The 14,812-nt window shown below is 39.0% G+C and overlaps 1 protein-coding gene across 2 annotated transcripts in view; it reads right to left on the bottom strand.

Annotated features, from left to right (window-relative positions):
- Window positions 1–2,578: 2,578 nt before the first annotated feature.
- The window catches only part of LOC127580834 (chemokine-like protein TAFA-5), a 265,787-nt gene continuing 253,553 nt past the window's right edge, over window positions 2,579–14,812 (bottom strand). The window contains exon 4 of one of the 2 annotated variants that reach the window (XM_052034764.1): window positions 2,579–3,728. In XM_052034764.1, coding sequence (XP_051890724.1) covers window positions 3,720–3,728 — 9 coding nt within the window. In that variant the 3' untranslated portion in view covers window positions 2,579–3,719. Of the gene's footprint in view, window positions 3,729–11,419; window positions 11,530–14,812 lie in introns of those variants that run through there. The other variant, XM_052034763.1, reaches the window with a different exon arrangement.

Below are 14,812 nucleotides of genomic sequence, written 5' to 3'. Positions count from 1 at the left end.
TTACTGATGAAAGCAATCCACCTTAGGCAACACCTTGCACTAGATTGCCTCTGATTCAAGCTAAACTGCAGCTCGTCTGCTGAGTCTCACTCTGATGTTGCCAGTCTCTGAGGTGGTGTCGTGGACCATCAGGTGGAATGGCACACATTGTCATCACCCCCCTCTTCTCCTCGTTCCCTCCCCTGGCTATTCCTCTTCTGGCTAGGGGAATGCACGTGGCCTTTCCAGCTACCCTGCAAATACAAAACAGAAGTTGGTTGCACTTGTAAGCAATGAACACAGCTCCTGAGTGATGATGCAACAACACAGATGGTAATGAGGATGTCTCATGATGCTCAAATCAAAGAGGTTGTAGTGATCACAATGCACTACTGTCAGGAAGCGTACCTGGCAAATGTGAACATAGCTGTTCCTGAGGTAGTTTAGGGCTTCAGTGACCCTCTGCCTGTGTGGCATAGTGGGCACATCAAAACGCATCAGGTGCTGTACTTATAAGGTCACCCTTCTCTTGCCGGATGATTTCCTTCCAATTCCTTTCTGCCTCTGCCAAATGGAGGATATGTAGAATATTGAAAATATTTTTAGTTATCCCTTTGAAGGATGACCTTTATGAGAGTGGTAGAGGGGTTAGAATGTCAATGGTGGGGTGAGGGTGGGGTATGTGTAGGAGACAGATGTATGTGTCAGAATGAAAGAGCAGTATTTCTGCTAGTGCAAAGCCTACCTTGAAATGTCATGTGAGATCATTAAAATCTATTCAGCATTGCTCCCTGGAGTCAGATTCTCCCTTTTGGAAGAGACAACTGCACCTACCTTATACCTGAGAATTCTCTTTCATTCCCTTGGAGCCTCTTTTTTCTTCTAGGCAGCTTTAGCATGAGTTGCTGCTGTCTGGTGCCATGGGAAATGTGTCTGATGGCCTTCTGTGATTGCTGTTTAGCAGTATTTCAGTGCTAATTGAGTCTGGTCCCATTGGGAATCAAGCATGATTCTGGGTGTACCCTAACCCTGCTTTGAATATATTTTTGGCCATTTTCACCAATTTTTTAGGGAGATCAATTTGGGCCTTAGAGGCATAATCAGCACAATCAGAACTGCAAAAAAGGATGAAATCTAACCTCTGGTCACATACATTTAATTTGTTGTGACAAACAGTCAATGGTACACCAACTCAATTGGAAGCTAAATTTAGTTTGATTTGCATACACAAAATTTGCATGTACTTAATCCAGGGTATTATTCGTCCCTACTGCTGTGCATAACACCATTGCAATCAAGTCACAGTGCCAAAATTAGAAGATTGCATGATTTGTATGCTAAATGGGCAATGTGATTCCAATATGTGACCAAAGACCTTCCAAATATCATATGAATAGAGAAGGATCGCAGGTTGAGTGGTCAACAGCATTGTCTTGGAAGAAAGAGGAGCACTTCCAGCTCCAGAGAAATCAAAGTACAGCAAGTTTCATCATCTAACCATGGATGTACTGTTTCAGGTGGTCACCCGAATGCATAGACGTCACTAGTTTCCAATTCTCAAACAAATACATGTAAAGGGAATTTTTGCGCAAGAATCAGTAGCCCAAAATTTAAGATTTCACTCATACATTTGTGTTTCCCACTTAGAAATGGCTAGTGCATTAATCTCAGGACCTATGGTTTTACCTGAAAAATCCTTTTGAAAGAAATGTATATAAGTGATTTAATATATTTACCCATCACAATGAGTTTTCCTTGCTCAGCTTGAGTAGAATATAAATATGGGCTGAGGGAGCACAATTGTTTTTGTGGAACACAGGCAATTAGACTTATAATGAATTCTATCCAACTCAGTTAATCTCCTAAAGTTTATTTTCTCCTGTATCTAAATGCAATCAAACCAAACTACAGAATATTCATCTAGTTTTTCATCTCCATTGTTTAACCTTCACTTACTGTCCATGGACTGCATTCATCCCTGCTCTCCATCTCAAGGACTTATGCATTGCTTAATAAAGATTATTTACTACACAAACATGAAGCAAGCTTGTAAGGTCAAGTCAAAATAGTCTGTTCTAGCAAAAGTAATTTTCGCACCAAAATTACTGAATTTTGAAAACTATTTTTTACAGATACATATTTAACAGCCAAGCTTAACAGCCAGTGGAAGGATATTATATTTATGAACACTTATATAAATAAATCTAAACAGTAAAGTATAAGAATGGTTAAGAACGGTTGAAAATTATTCAATATATTTCTCAAACAGATGTGACTGTGCATGCAAAATCAGAACAAAATTATGAATATATTCATGCACAAAGCACTGAGCCATAGAATATATTGGTGATTATAAGTGTAAATGATTTTCATAAAATGTTAAAGATGACTTTAAAGAATTGCTTATTTTCATGAAATTTACATTTATGTGCAGAAGGTGGAAAATCTTTCTTATCTGGTTAATACTGACACTTTTACTTTTCACTTGAACAAGCAGAATCAGAGCAAGTTTGAAGGAAGTTCATTTTCATGGCAAGATTCCATTCTATGGTGTTTTCATTTGACAAAGAGGCAATAATTTCTCTGGTAGATATTTGTTCAGTAAAGTAACAGCTTTATTTGGCAGCATGAGATGTACTCTATTCACATCACAGCTTTCCATCATGGCATTGCAGGCCTTACATGATGAGCACAGACACAGTTAAATAGGCTTCCTACAAAGATACAACATACAAAATCTGTTAGAGGTTTACAAATTAGGATCTTTTTCTCTAAACACACTGAATGATAAACTTGTTTTGAATGCCACATTCAAAATTGAAAAAAAAATGCCATTTTTGAAATGCGCTCAGGTAATCGGATTCCGCAATATGTCTAATAGATCACAGGCCTGGACAAACGGACAAGAGCTTGCCTAATGCTCTGCAATTGTATGATATGACAAGATAGAGCACAAAAACTGCAGGATATTACAAAAACGCATGAGCATGTGCCTCAGAGCATGAGAGGTCCTTCTATGCCAGTGTAAATCCGTTCTCATTGTTTATGTTCATGTGCTATTTAGTTCTTCAGCGTAATTAAGCCATTGCAAATCCCAGCTTCAACTTCTCCATCAAGAATGGTGCATTAGCCACACCTGTGTGATGCGTCCCCATTATTTGAAAAGCTTCTTCTTCTAGAAGCATTGCAGACCTTTTTACAGAAAACTGCAAGCAATTATAATTATTAAAGGATCGTTGAACAATCCCATTTTCTTCATCTGCTGCACAGATCTTTCATTCTTTGGTCTTTAGTTTGAAGCCTTGAAGGAAAAGGCAGATGAATTCCCATCATGTTGATATATTGTTCTTGTCCACTAGAGTTTTTATTTCCCCTCGCTGTTCGACTTGTAATAAGTTCAATGTTTATCAAGGGACCATAAGTGAAAATAATCAGACCATCCGCAAGACAATTTTCACCAGAAGGGAATAGTCATTTGACAGCAATAGGTCCATAAAGGGAGAAGTTGCCTCAGCTCCTGTGGGGCTCTGGCGTCTGCATCTCCTAGGCTTGTGCATTTAACAGCTGGACATGTCAGGCTTAGTACCATGCTGGAGAAAACATTGATCCCACAGTGTAGCTTGAACGTACAGAGTGACAGACAACAGATGGGGACTCACAGCAGCGAAATCATTTTTTTGAGGTAAGTGGCACACACAGGATAAGCTGCCTTGGTAAGGATCTCTCCTTTGATGCATGTGTCAGGAAACCTGTGAACCAATGAGAAATGGCTTGTGAGTAAATAGCACATTGCAAATCCCTCAAGAACATAATTTTAATTTCAGGCCACAGCAAGGGAGAGTAAATAGGTTGTCCCTTTTTGCTTGTCAAAACAGAAATCGCTGAGTACTGGATAAAATGCACCCAGCTGTCAAGCATAAGGAGGAGCAGAATTGAACAATGTTCTTCTGTCATATTCCCCAAGTGTTTTCTGGCATCCACATCTATTGAACTTTTACAAGGGTTCATACTTTACATAAACAATACAGAAATATTTTGCAATCCATTACATAGCCACATCAGCTCAGATGATTGTGAAATAGACCTTTTTCCCTCTTGGCCTCCAAAAAGGAATGGGCCAGATCATGCAGGCCTGTTGGCCTCACTTTGGTCTGTGGTCCCACATCTTCTTGGTCAAGTCAGAAAGGTACATCTCACTGGCCTTACATCTTGGAGTTCAATGCCAGGATCTGGATGGCAACTTGGCCTCAGATAGCTTAGAGCAGATTCCCCACCCATGAAACACCCTTATCAGCAATAAAAACTAGGATTAATTTTAAATGTTTGCTATATAGAAATATTTAAAAAAACTATTAAAATTGAAGTTTATTTTTACTTTTACAGTTCATTAAAGACAATAAACACATAAAACACTTACAGGTAATTAGAACATTAAACTAAAGCACAGCAATTGAAATAAAAAGCTTTTATTTCCTTTGCCTCCTAAATACTTGCACTGTAACCTCAATTAACATTAATGGATTTTGGGATCCTGTCTAATGGTACAGAATCTGAGTGGCGATTCCCCAGAGTTGTTTCGGTGAAATACTGCAAGAATGGGCTCTGCATTGTGTAATGGAGCGAATTAAGGAGTATAGCTTTCTGAATCCGTCAGTATGTCCCTGACCTCCACAATGGACAGTGTGCTAGAGGAAGTTTGGGTTTTACTCTGTTTCGTCAGCTAAATGCTGGTGACTCTAATATCAGGACAGTCTGTGCTGTTGCTATTTCATTTTCTACGATTTAAACACAGTGATATATATTAAAGAAATTCCCACCTGCTGAAGGTGCTGTAGGTAGAAGTTATAGAGACATAAAAGGTTTCAAAATTAAGATATCTTCAAAAATATTTCAAAATATAATTATATTTATCCAGCAAGCTAATGTGCCATTTATAAATGTCTTAAAATAGCTCTTGAGGGCAAGGAACTAGTCATAGCTGCATGGTGCCTATCTCTAATCTAGATTATCATCAATTCAAGTTGGCATTCCATGCTACTTGGATCCACTTATCTTAGTTAAGTAACAATTTGATCAATTTTTGATGGTGATTATCTGTGGATCATTACGTGGAAACGGTTTGCCACTCAAATTGGAGTGGAGCATACGTGGAAGTGACAGTCTCCAATTCCCACTGATTACTCTGTGTTGTTGCTCACAGTGAGATAGCTCTCAATTACAATTCAGCCTATCCTGTAAATGAATACTTTTACCTTCTGAAGTGTGAGTTTGAAATGGCTTAAGACAAAATTTACTCACTGCCTTATTATGAACTTTAAATGTTCAAAACAGCTAAACATGAAATGGAATATTTGTATGATTCAAATGAGTATCATGTGCATTTAATATTAATCAAGTCTGATAGCAGAAATTCCATAGTTAATTACTGGTAAACATCTATGGTTTTAAAATTCTTAAATATTGAGAAAATATCACTGTAGTAGTAGAAGCTTTATCTGGTAAATTGAACCTGATTCAGGTCATGTGCAGCAATTGAACAGATACCAGGGAACAAGTTCCCTGGGCGGCACGGTAGCGTAGCGGTTAGAGCGACGCTATTACAGCGCCAGCGATTGGGGTTCGATTCCCGTTGCTGTCTGTAAGGAGTTTGTACGTTCTCCAGTGTCTGCATGGGTTTCCTCCAGGTGTTCCGGTTTCCTCCCACATTCTAAAGACGTACGGGTAGGTTAATTTGGGTTTAAAAATAATGGGCGGTGTGGACTCATTGGGCCGGAAGAGCCTGTTACCACGCTGTAAATAAAAATAAAAAAATAAATAAAAAGTTCATCATTTTGTTTTTGGCCTTCTTCATTTCCCATTATTATTAATATATTTTGATGCTCCGAACAGCTAGCAGTTAACTAAGATAATGAATAAAGAAAATTTTGGAAGTACTCAGCAGGTCAGGCAGCATCTGTGAAAAGACAGAGTTAACAATTCAGGTCAGAGGCCTTTGTCAGACATGTGGCAAATAACTAACCCTATTCGGAAGCAAACAACCACATGCAAACACATATCAAACAGAAACTAAGCTCACAGTAGCATTTAAAATGGAGGAGGATCATGTTTCAACCATTACTACTTTGATCAATTTTAAAAAGGTAAGAGCACCCAGCTCAAGATACAAGGATTGTCTTTAATTATGTAAACTGTGCTCTAATGACAGCATCAGATACTATGGTCCATTTTACACTGAGGTTTAAGATAAAGAGAAGTGCTCTACACCCCAGTCCAAACTTACAGGCAATGACACTCAGATCTAGAAGAGTCTCAGCATTTAATTCCACATTTCTTTGTTCTTCTTCTTGTGCTGAGAACTGAGAACTGTTCCCCTGGATCCCTACAGGGTGGTTTTAACAGATGGTCACCCACTTCTTGGCATCTGCCTGGCTATTTTGGCTCCTCCTGTCGGTAAGTGATATGCTAATGAGAGCTGCCCATTAAGCATGGCTAAGATTACCTAATACCAATACCAAGGCAGGTATCACACTAAAGTTTTATTCCTGCCCAGGAGCTAAAATCAAACCCATAAGAGTAATCAAAATTTGGTTCCTATGACTAGACAGGATTACTAAGCTGGTGGAAAGTTTTAGGAAAGAGTCCTGCAATTGGAAAATGTTGGCTAAGTAGTCTGACTAGAGCATTGAAACACCAACTGGAGACACCAGTCCTGATGCAGGGTCTTGACCCGAAATGTCGACCATCCCTTTGCCTCCACAGATGCTAGTTGACCCACTGAGTTCCTCCAACAGTTTGCTTTATAATTCAAACACCTATGGCCTGTACTGAAAATGTGCATATTACTGTCTCCAAACTCAGCTACTGATAGCAGGAAATAGTCTAGCTACACACACTGGCAAGATCCAGACTGAATGGCCGTATGGCATTAAATTGATAAATTGATTTATTATTGTCACATGTACCGAGGTAAAGTGAAAAATTTGTCTTGCATACCATTCATACAGATCAATTCATTACAATAGTGCATTGAGGAAGTACAAGGTAAAACAATAACAGAGTGCAGAATAAAGTGTTAACAGTTACAGAGAAAGTGCATTGCAGGTAGACAATAAGGTACAAGTTCATAATGAGGTAGATTGTGAGGTCAAGAGCCTTGTTCTAGGGAACTGTTCAATAGTCTTATTGCAACGGGATAGAAGCTGTCCTTGAGCCTGGTGGTATGTGCTTTCAGGCTTTTGTATCTTTTTTTTAAATTTTATTTACAGCATGGTAACAGGCCCTTCCAGCCCAACGAGTCTTTGCCGCCCATTTTAAGCCCCCAAATTAACCTACCTGTACGTCTTTAGAATGTGGGAGGAAACCGGAGCACCCAGAGGAAACCCACACAGACACGGGAGAACGCACAAACTCCCTACAGACAGCGACGGGAATTGAACCCCAATCACTGGCGCTGTAATAGCGTTGCGCTAACCGCTACGCTACTGTGCCCATTGGGAGGGGGGAGAAGAGAGAATATCCAGGATGTGTGGGGTATTTGATTATTCTGGCTTGTTTTACCTAGGCAATGAGAAGTGCAGACGTAGTCCATGGAGGGGAGGCTAGTTTCCTTGATGTGCTGAGCTGTGTCCACAACTCTCTGCAGTTTTTTGCAGTCTTGGACAAAGCATTTGGCGTACCAAGCCATGATGCATCTGGATAGGATGCTTTTTATGGTGCATCAATAAAAATTGGTGAGGGTCAAAGGGGACATGTCAAATTTCTTTAGCCTCTTGAGGAAGTAGAGGTGCTAGAGAGTTTTCTTGGCCATGGCATCAATGTGGTTGGATCAGGACAGGCTATTGCTAATGTTCACTCCTAGAAACTTGAAAATCCTTGATTTGGCTCCTTACAAGTGGCTTTAACATCACTGGTGCATTGTTTTGTGCAGGAAATGGATACAGATAGACTTGGAATTAGGGCAAAATTAGGCTTGATTATGAAGTCCCTTGGGGTGGAATAACAATTGATATTAAGCGTTGAGTCCTCCAAAATGAAGATCAAGCATTTGACTAGTACGTTTGAATGGATTTTATGCGGCCAAGTAAACAAACTTGAAGGAAGAATCAACATTTGGGTAAAAAAAGAAATGGAGAAATTAGAGGGAACTGTGTATAACTCACGTAACAATCATTCTGTCATACAAATACAATGGAGGGATATCAGAAAGAACTTCTCAGTGCATCACAGATTGCAATTATGTAAGAAGAGCAGTGGGTATATTCAGCATCTTTACAGCTAACTTAAAGTATCAGCAGGGTAAATGTCATAATGGAAAACTACACAGTGGTGATGGCACATTGATGCAATGGAGCTCTTCAATTATTTCCCATCAGCATTTTCAAAGATGTTAGCCAACAGCTACGTGTGATATCTGATTAGTAAATAAAAATTGAATAATGGATGCTGTCATTGGGCACGTGACCTCAATACTAAAGCTTTCACTGTTTTCTGTTACATTGGTGAGATTAAAATGAGGTTATTTGTGTGTGTGTGTGTGTATGCTATGTAGCAGCTAAGCTTTAAATAATTCTTGAAATATAAACTGGAAACACATTTTACAAGGAAGTTATTTTCTACTCTTATTGGGTAATGTGTCATTTTAGTTTTTTTTTCATTGTCTTAACTAGGAAACAAATTAAACGGTTTCTGGATAAGGTCCTATGATCCTGTCCACCTGATTTTTCTCTCTGACCTCCATCCATGTGATCTTTTGCACCCTGAGGGTACAAGGTAAAATCTACTTAACAGTCTTTTCATTTCTTTCAACAACTAGGAGCCTTAATTAGAAAATAATATTTCCCTGACTCCCTCCAAATGCATATCACTGAATGAACAAGGCACAAAAACAAAATTGGTGTCCGGAGGTTGGAATAGGTTAAAAAATGTGTGGTCTCAGTTCCTTACTTCTGGGGATGAGCAAAGACTAGTTGCTTCCACACAGCGATTGCATAAAAAAACTTTAGCATATTGAAACCATTTGTTAGGATGAAATCTCCTCAGGGTGAGTGACTTTATGGAGGATTATTAGAAAAGAGTGGAAGGTCTGTTTAACACTGACATCACTTACAGGTTCAAAGTACTATATTTTACCTTTTAAACTATTCTCAGTTAATCACAGAGGTACTTAATGTGACAATACTCACACACCAGACACACGCATACAAAATAAATTCATAGGCTTGCTTATTGGAAAGCTGGAGGACTGACATACTGTCTGTCCTACATAATTTGAATGAAGCAACATAAAATATAACAACCTTTCTGAAGAGCAGACTACAGAAGAGTTCAGGCAAGAAATGGAGAAAGTGGTATGGAAGGTATCCTGGTTATACATAAATAGGGATGTAGGATTAGGATTTGAATCAATCTTGCACAATTAATGTTCCTGCTTTCTTTGACAAAAAACAGTTTTTGGATTTGTACTATAACTAGATATAATGAAATGTTCAAAGTTGCTAATTCCCAGGATGCCATGGCATTTAATGTGTCAGGGTGCAATTTAGCTCCTGTTGGATGTGCAGGATGTGTGATTCATGCCTGTTGACTTCACCACATTGTGAAACCAGATAGCTAAGAGTGTCTTGGGATAGGAATTGAGAAAATAGGCCAGAATGGTAAACAAGTTGGTACCTGGTCTTTTGTAGGAACTCTCTCTCTCAATAACAAAATGACATTATTGTAAACAATATATCGTGTTATTGTACAATGATTTTCAAATTAACATTTGTTATGTCAAAATAGATCAGCAAGGACAGCACACCTTACAGGAGTCCGTAAAGATTTGAGCTTTTCTCAATAATTATAGAATTAAGATCGAAAGCAACAACAAAGGTTATATTTCTACTCAGAGAAAAGTGGGATAATGTACTTATTCCTCCGTGTGTCCACTGCTTAATGAATTGTTGTTCTCTGGCTTTCATAGTGAAAGAATTAAGTTGCAAGCATCTTTGGCTTGTCAGATTTGAGTGGTCTTAAATTTAATTCAATAGGATAATCCTTCCAAAGAGCACCTATTCTAAGTGAATAAAAGGCCTCTGTAAATGATGATGGAAGGAAAGCAACAAAACCTGGTGAAATGGAGGTTTAATGTAACTCTGTAAAGGATTAAGGATTTCGCATGTTTGGAATTCGCAACCATTGTATGAGGTTTCCCACTTGGATATTTAAGGAATTTTTCCTAGCTGTGCTCTTAGAGAGACTGGATCATTTGCTTGAAATGAAGATGAGAAAATTGGTTGAGTAGGTGCATGCAGACAAGGTGATGAACATAATGGAGGAAAATCACATTTTTTCCTCATCCATCCTCGGGGTTTTTGTGGTTCCCTGTTCCAAATGACCCAGTACAGCTGGAGACAGATTCAGAACTATCATTACTTCAAAACATTTTGGCATTAAAGTATTTCTCAGTCTAAGGCACTAAACATGGGAGATCAAACTCTACTTATTAAAGTGGATCCCATTGACGGCAATAGGATCAGCTTTGAGAACTGGCTCAATTGGTCCAGATTGTATTAGATCGGGCCCATGTCTCAATCACTCCATCCACAGTGCCTGTCTGCATGCACCAACCTTACCCAGGTCCACAGGGGTGACCAGACTGATCCTTCATACCCATGAGTCCTCTAGTGAAGTGGAGTAGGCTGTGAGTGGTGACTAGGCTTTAGGCAGCAGATCCTGAAGCCTCACCCTGGAATGCTCTGATGGCCTTGTGACAGCTCCCTGCTACCTTTTTCAATTTTTTTCTAAAAGTCTCTAATAATCAGGGATATTTACAAACTGTTCAGAATTAAGTAATTGAAAATAAATATTACTGATAAAATATATTAAAAAAATTAATAAAAGTACTTTAAGATATAAGAAATTAATTAAAAAATTAAGACAAAGAAAAATAAACAAACTATTCATCTGCACTTCACTTTTTATTCATGGTTAGAAAACTCATTCAAATAAATCAAGCTCAGTTCAGCATGTCAGTGCTTCACTTCTGGACTCAGTGGTAAACCCAACAGTGAAGCCAGAGGTCAGATGCACTGATGTATAAAATGTTGTACCTGGTGGCCAGAGTGATTTAGCTCTCTTATGTTCATGTATGGAGCTGGAGAGTTTGGATTTGATGAAGAGACTGCCAAATGGTAGCAGGAAGGTTTCTGGATAATAAAAACTGACACTGTGAGCAAATAATAATTCCTCAAATGAAATTATGACAGAAATACTAAAATCTATGAGAAGAACTCAGGAGCTTTTACTATAATGGTTGAATTGTCCATCTCCAACCAAAACAATCAGTGAAGTTTTACCCATCATTTATATTATGCTTTGCATGAAGGTTTCCTACTGAGACTTAACCATCATTGGTTGTTATGTTGGAGGATGCATTAGGCTATGGGAAATCTGAGACTTGCCTGTTTGTCCCCCAAGATTTCCTGTGCTCCCAGCAACCACCGGGGTCAAATTCGTGAGACATCTATTCTTGCTACAGTTGCCTCCAGCTTCACCCTGTCGTTATGCCACCTAACATAGAAAGAAATAGTCACATTTTGGTTATGAGGCCTCTTAGGACTGATTTTGAGGAAATAAACTTTCTCGCTTTTTTTCATAAACTCAATATTTCCTATGAGAAGGAGGCCCAACAGCCAAAACAACAGGTGAACTTTCAACTTTGGCTGTAGCAGTTTCTCCACCCATCCCTCCCAACCCCACCATCTTCCATTGTTTTTCCTTTCCATTGCTCCATCTCATTCACTATTAAAATCCCACCCAAGATGGAAGTTCCATGGATCATTTTAGTTTATTCATCAACAAGACTGACTCACTGTCCTCCTTCCTACCACTGTTTCTACCCGAGACATCAGTCATTGAGTGAAGTAGTAAAAAATTGTTTCCTTTTAAACAGTATCTTTGAACTTCTTTCAAATCTCCTACATACCACTGGTTTGCAGGTAATGGCTTGGTGATTGAACAGTTAATTAAGGCAACACAAGCAAGTTGTATGACAGGACTGTATGTGTGCCTACTAGCAAAAGCAGCAAATAATAGACAGAGATAAGGAAACCCACAATTAACAAATAACATAACTCTGTGGTCTTGCCACAGTTGAGTTCTAGAGGTGAGGTGAAAGTGATTGCTCTTTACCACAAAACACTTGGGAATCAATGGAGAAGCTCTTCATTGGTTGGAGCTATTCCTGGCACAAAGGAGTTGGGCTGTCATAGGCACATCTTCAGCTGCTGCATCAATGACTTTACCATCATAAGGTCAGAAGTAGAAATACTCACTAGCGATAACACAATGTTTAATTCCATTTGCAACTTCTCAGAGAAGGAAGCAGACCTCATCGGCCCGCAGCAAGACATGAACAATGCAAGAGACTGCTTACATACATAACCGACTGAATCACCCACATAAACACTGTGGGTACAAGAGCAGATCTGTGGCTGAGTGTATCATGTGGTGAGTGGCTCGCCTCCAATTTCATCAAAATCCTTCCACATCAACAAGGTATAAATCAGTAAGGACCATGGTGAAATGACCCCATTTTCCTCGACGAGAGCAGCTCCAACAACACTCAAGAAGCTCAATGCCTTAGAGGATAAAACAGCCCAGATCTTTGGCAACCCATCCATTACCCTAAATATTTATTCCCTACACCACCAGTGTTATGAGTCTGCTTTGCAGCCACTCACCTAGGAATCTTCAACAGCATTTCCTGAACTCACACCTCTTCTCCTAAAGTCATAGAGTTATAGAGAGATACAGCATGCACATAGAACATAGAACAGTACAGCAAAGGAATAGGCCCTTCAGCTCATGATGTCTGTGCTGATCATGATGCCAAATTAAACTAATACCTTCTGCCTCCCCATGGTACATGTCCCTCTATTCCCTGCATATTCGTGTACCTATCTAAAAGCCTCTTGAACGCCACTATCGTAGCTACTTCCACTACCCCCCCGGCAGTGCGTTCCAGGCATGTACCATTCTCTGTGTAACCCATATTCCCCTTAAACTTTCCCCCTCTTACATTAAAGTTATGCCCTCTAGTATTCAACATTTCTACCCTGGGAAAAAGTTTCTGGCTGTCTACCCTATCTATGCCTCTTACCATTTCATAAACTTCTAATCAGGGCTCCCCTCAGCCTCTGACACTCCAGAGAAAATAATCCAAGGTTGGCCCTGAGTCTGTGCTGACCATTAATCACCCATTTACACCAATCCTACATTAATCCCATTAGTTTTATTCTCTCCCCAGGTTCTACCATTCACCTACACACTAGGAGCTATTTACAGTGGCCAATTAATCTACCAACCCACACATCTTTGGGATGTGGGAGGAAGTTAGAGGACCCAGAGGAATCCCACATGGTCACAGGGAGAATGTACAAATTCCAGACAGATTTGAACCCAGTCTCTTGATGCTGTGAGGCAGCGGCTCTACAGCTACTCCACTCTACCACCTTCATTCCTTGAATTAATTACCAATATAACCGCTATGATTTTCTGCTAATTGAACAATGTTGCATTCATACAAAGTGGTTCTTAAAATTAAGCCTTTTTCAAGCACTAATAAGCACATTTTGAAAGCCTTGCATTGTTTTATTTTTGAAAAAGCTGAGTAACTGGCCACATCAATGTAACATTTAGGTAGCTCTTTAATAGTTTTTCCAGTCATTTTCAGTTATTTGACATCTGATTAATTGGAGGTGGTGAACGCGGCACTGTGCTCCAATTAAAAATGTTTATAAGCCCACCACCGAATGCATTAATAAAACAGCAACAGGCTCACACTACCAAAATAAATCAAGGAATATTTTTAATGGAAAAAAATACATTTTGACACACTACATTATTATGCTGATGAAAAAGAGATTTTCTATTTGATAATATCAGAATGAATTAAAACAGAATCACAAACAAAAACAAAGGATTGACAACTCTGTTTCATGTGGAAACTTTTGGGTAACTAAATTAATAAAACAGGCATTCTAAATATTCCGCAATTCAAACAGGATTATGGATGGAAAAGCAGAATTAACTTTGCAGGCTGATGATCAATCATCAGAACTGCTCTGAAGGAAGGCCATCAACCTGAAATGTTTGGTGTGAACATACAAACCCACTAATTGGGAGCAGCAGTAGGCCACTCGACCCCACAGGCCATTCCTCCATTTAATAAGATCGTTCTGTTTCCCTCTCTACATGGACTGGGCTTTTCCACCATTTGTTGTTTTTATTGAAGTACTTGCTTTTGTATGTGTTACAACACATTCAGTTCCCTGACTAGATGAATATTTCTACCATTATCTGTTTGTATCTCACATTTCTAGCATCTGCTCTATTTTGCAGCATTTTTGACCCTCTAATTATGTTGTAAGAAAATCCATTAAGATACAAATTTCAGGGTTTAAATCTGTTTGGGGAACCTGTGCAGTATAATTTTTACTTCCTAGAAGAATCCAGGTGCACACTTCTTTCCCTCACTAAATTACTTTTTGCTACATTTTTCAGTATCTTCAATAGTGCTGTGATTCTACTTTAATCTAATATTAATCTGAATGTCATATCAAGTTTCATAACTGAGCTGAAAATCAAAAGATTTGCAGATACTGAAAACCTGAAATAAAACTAGAAAATGCTGGCAACACTCAGCAGGTCAGCCAATCCTGGACTTATAGTCCATAGTGGACTAATGATATTAGCAGTTCATTATAGACTGCATATGATATCAAAGAAAGATCATTTTGTGTCCTTTCACAGAGCTGATGTAAACTGCCTAAGGACTCGTGATCTGCAACTC

The sequence above is a fragment of the Pristis pectinata genome, chromosome 20, assembly GCF_009764475.1.
Source record: "Pristis pectinata isolate sPriPec2 chromosome 20, sPriPec2.1.pri, whole genome shotgun sequence".
NCBI lineage: Eukaryota > Metazoa > Chordata > Chondrichthyes > Rhinopristiformes > Pristidae > Pristis > Pristis pectinata.
Note: the sequence above shows the minus strand (reverse complement) of the source record. Positions and strands in the feature narration are given on the sequence as shown.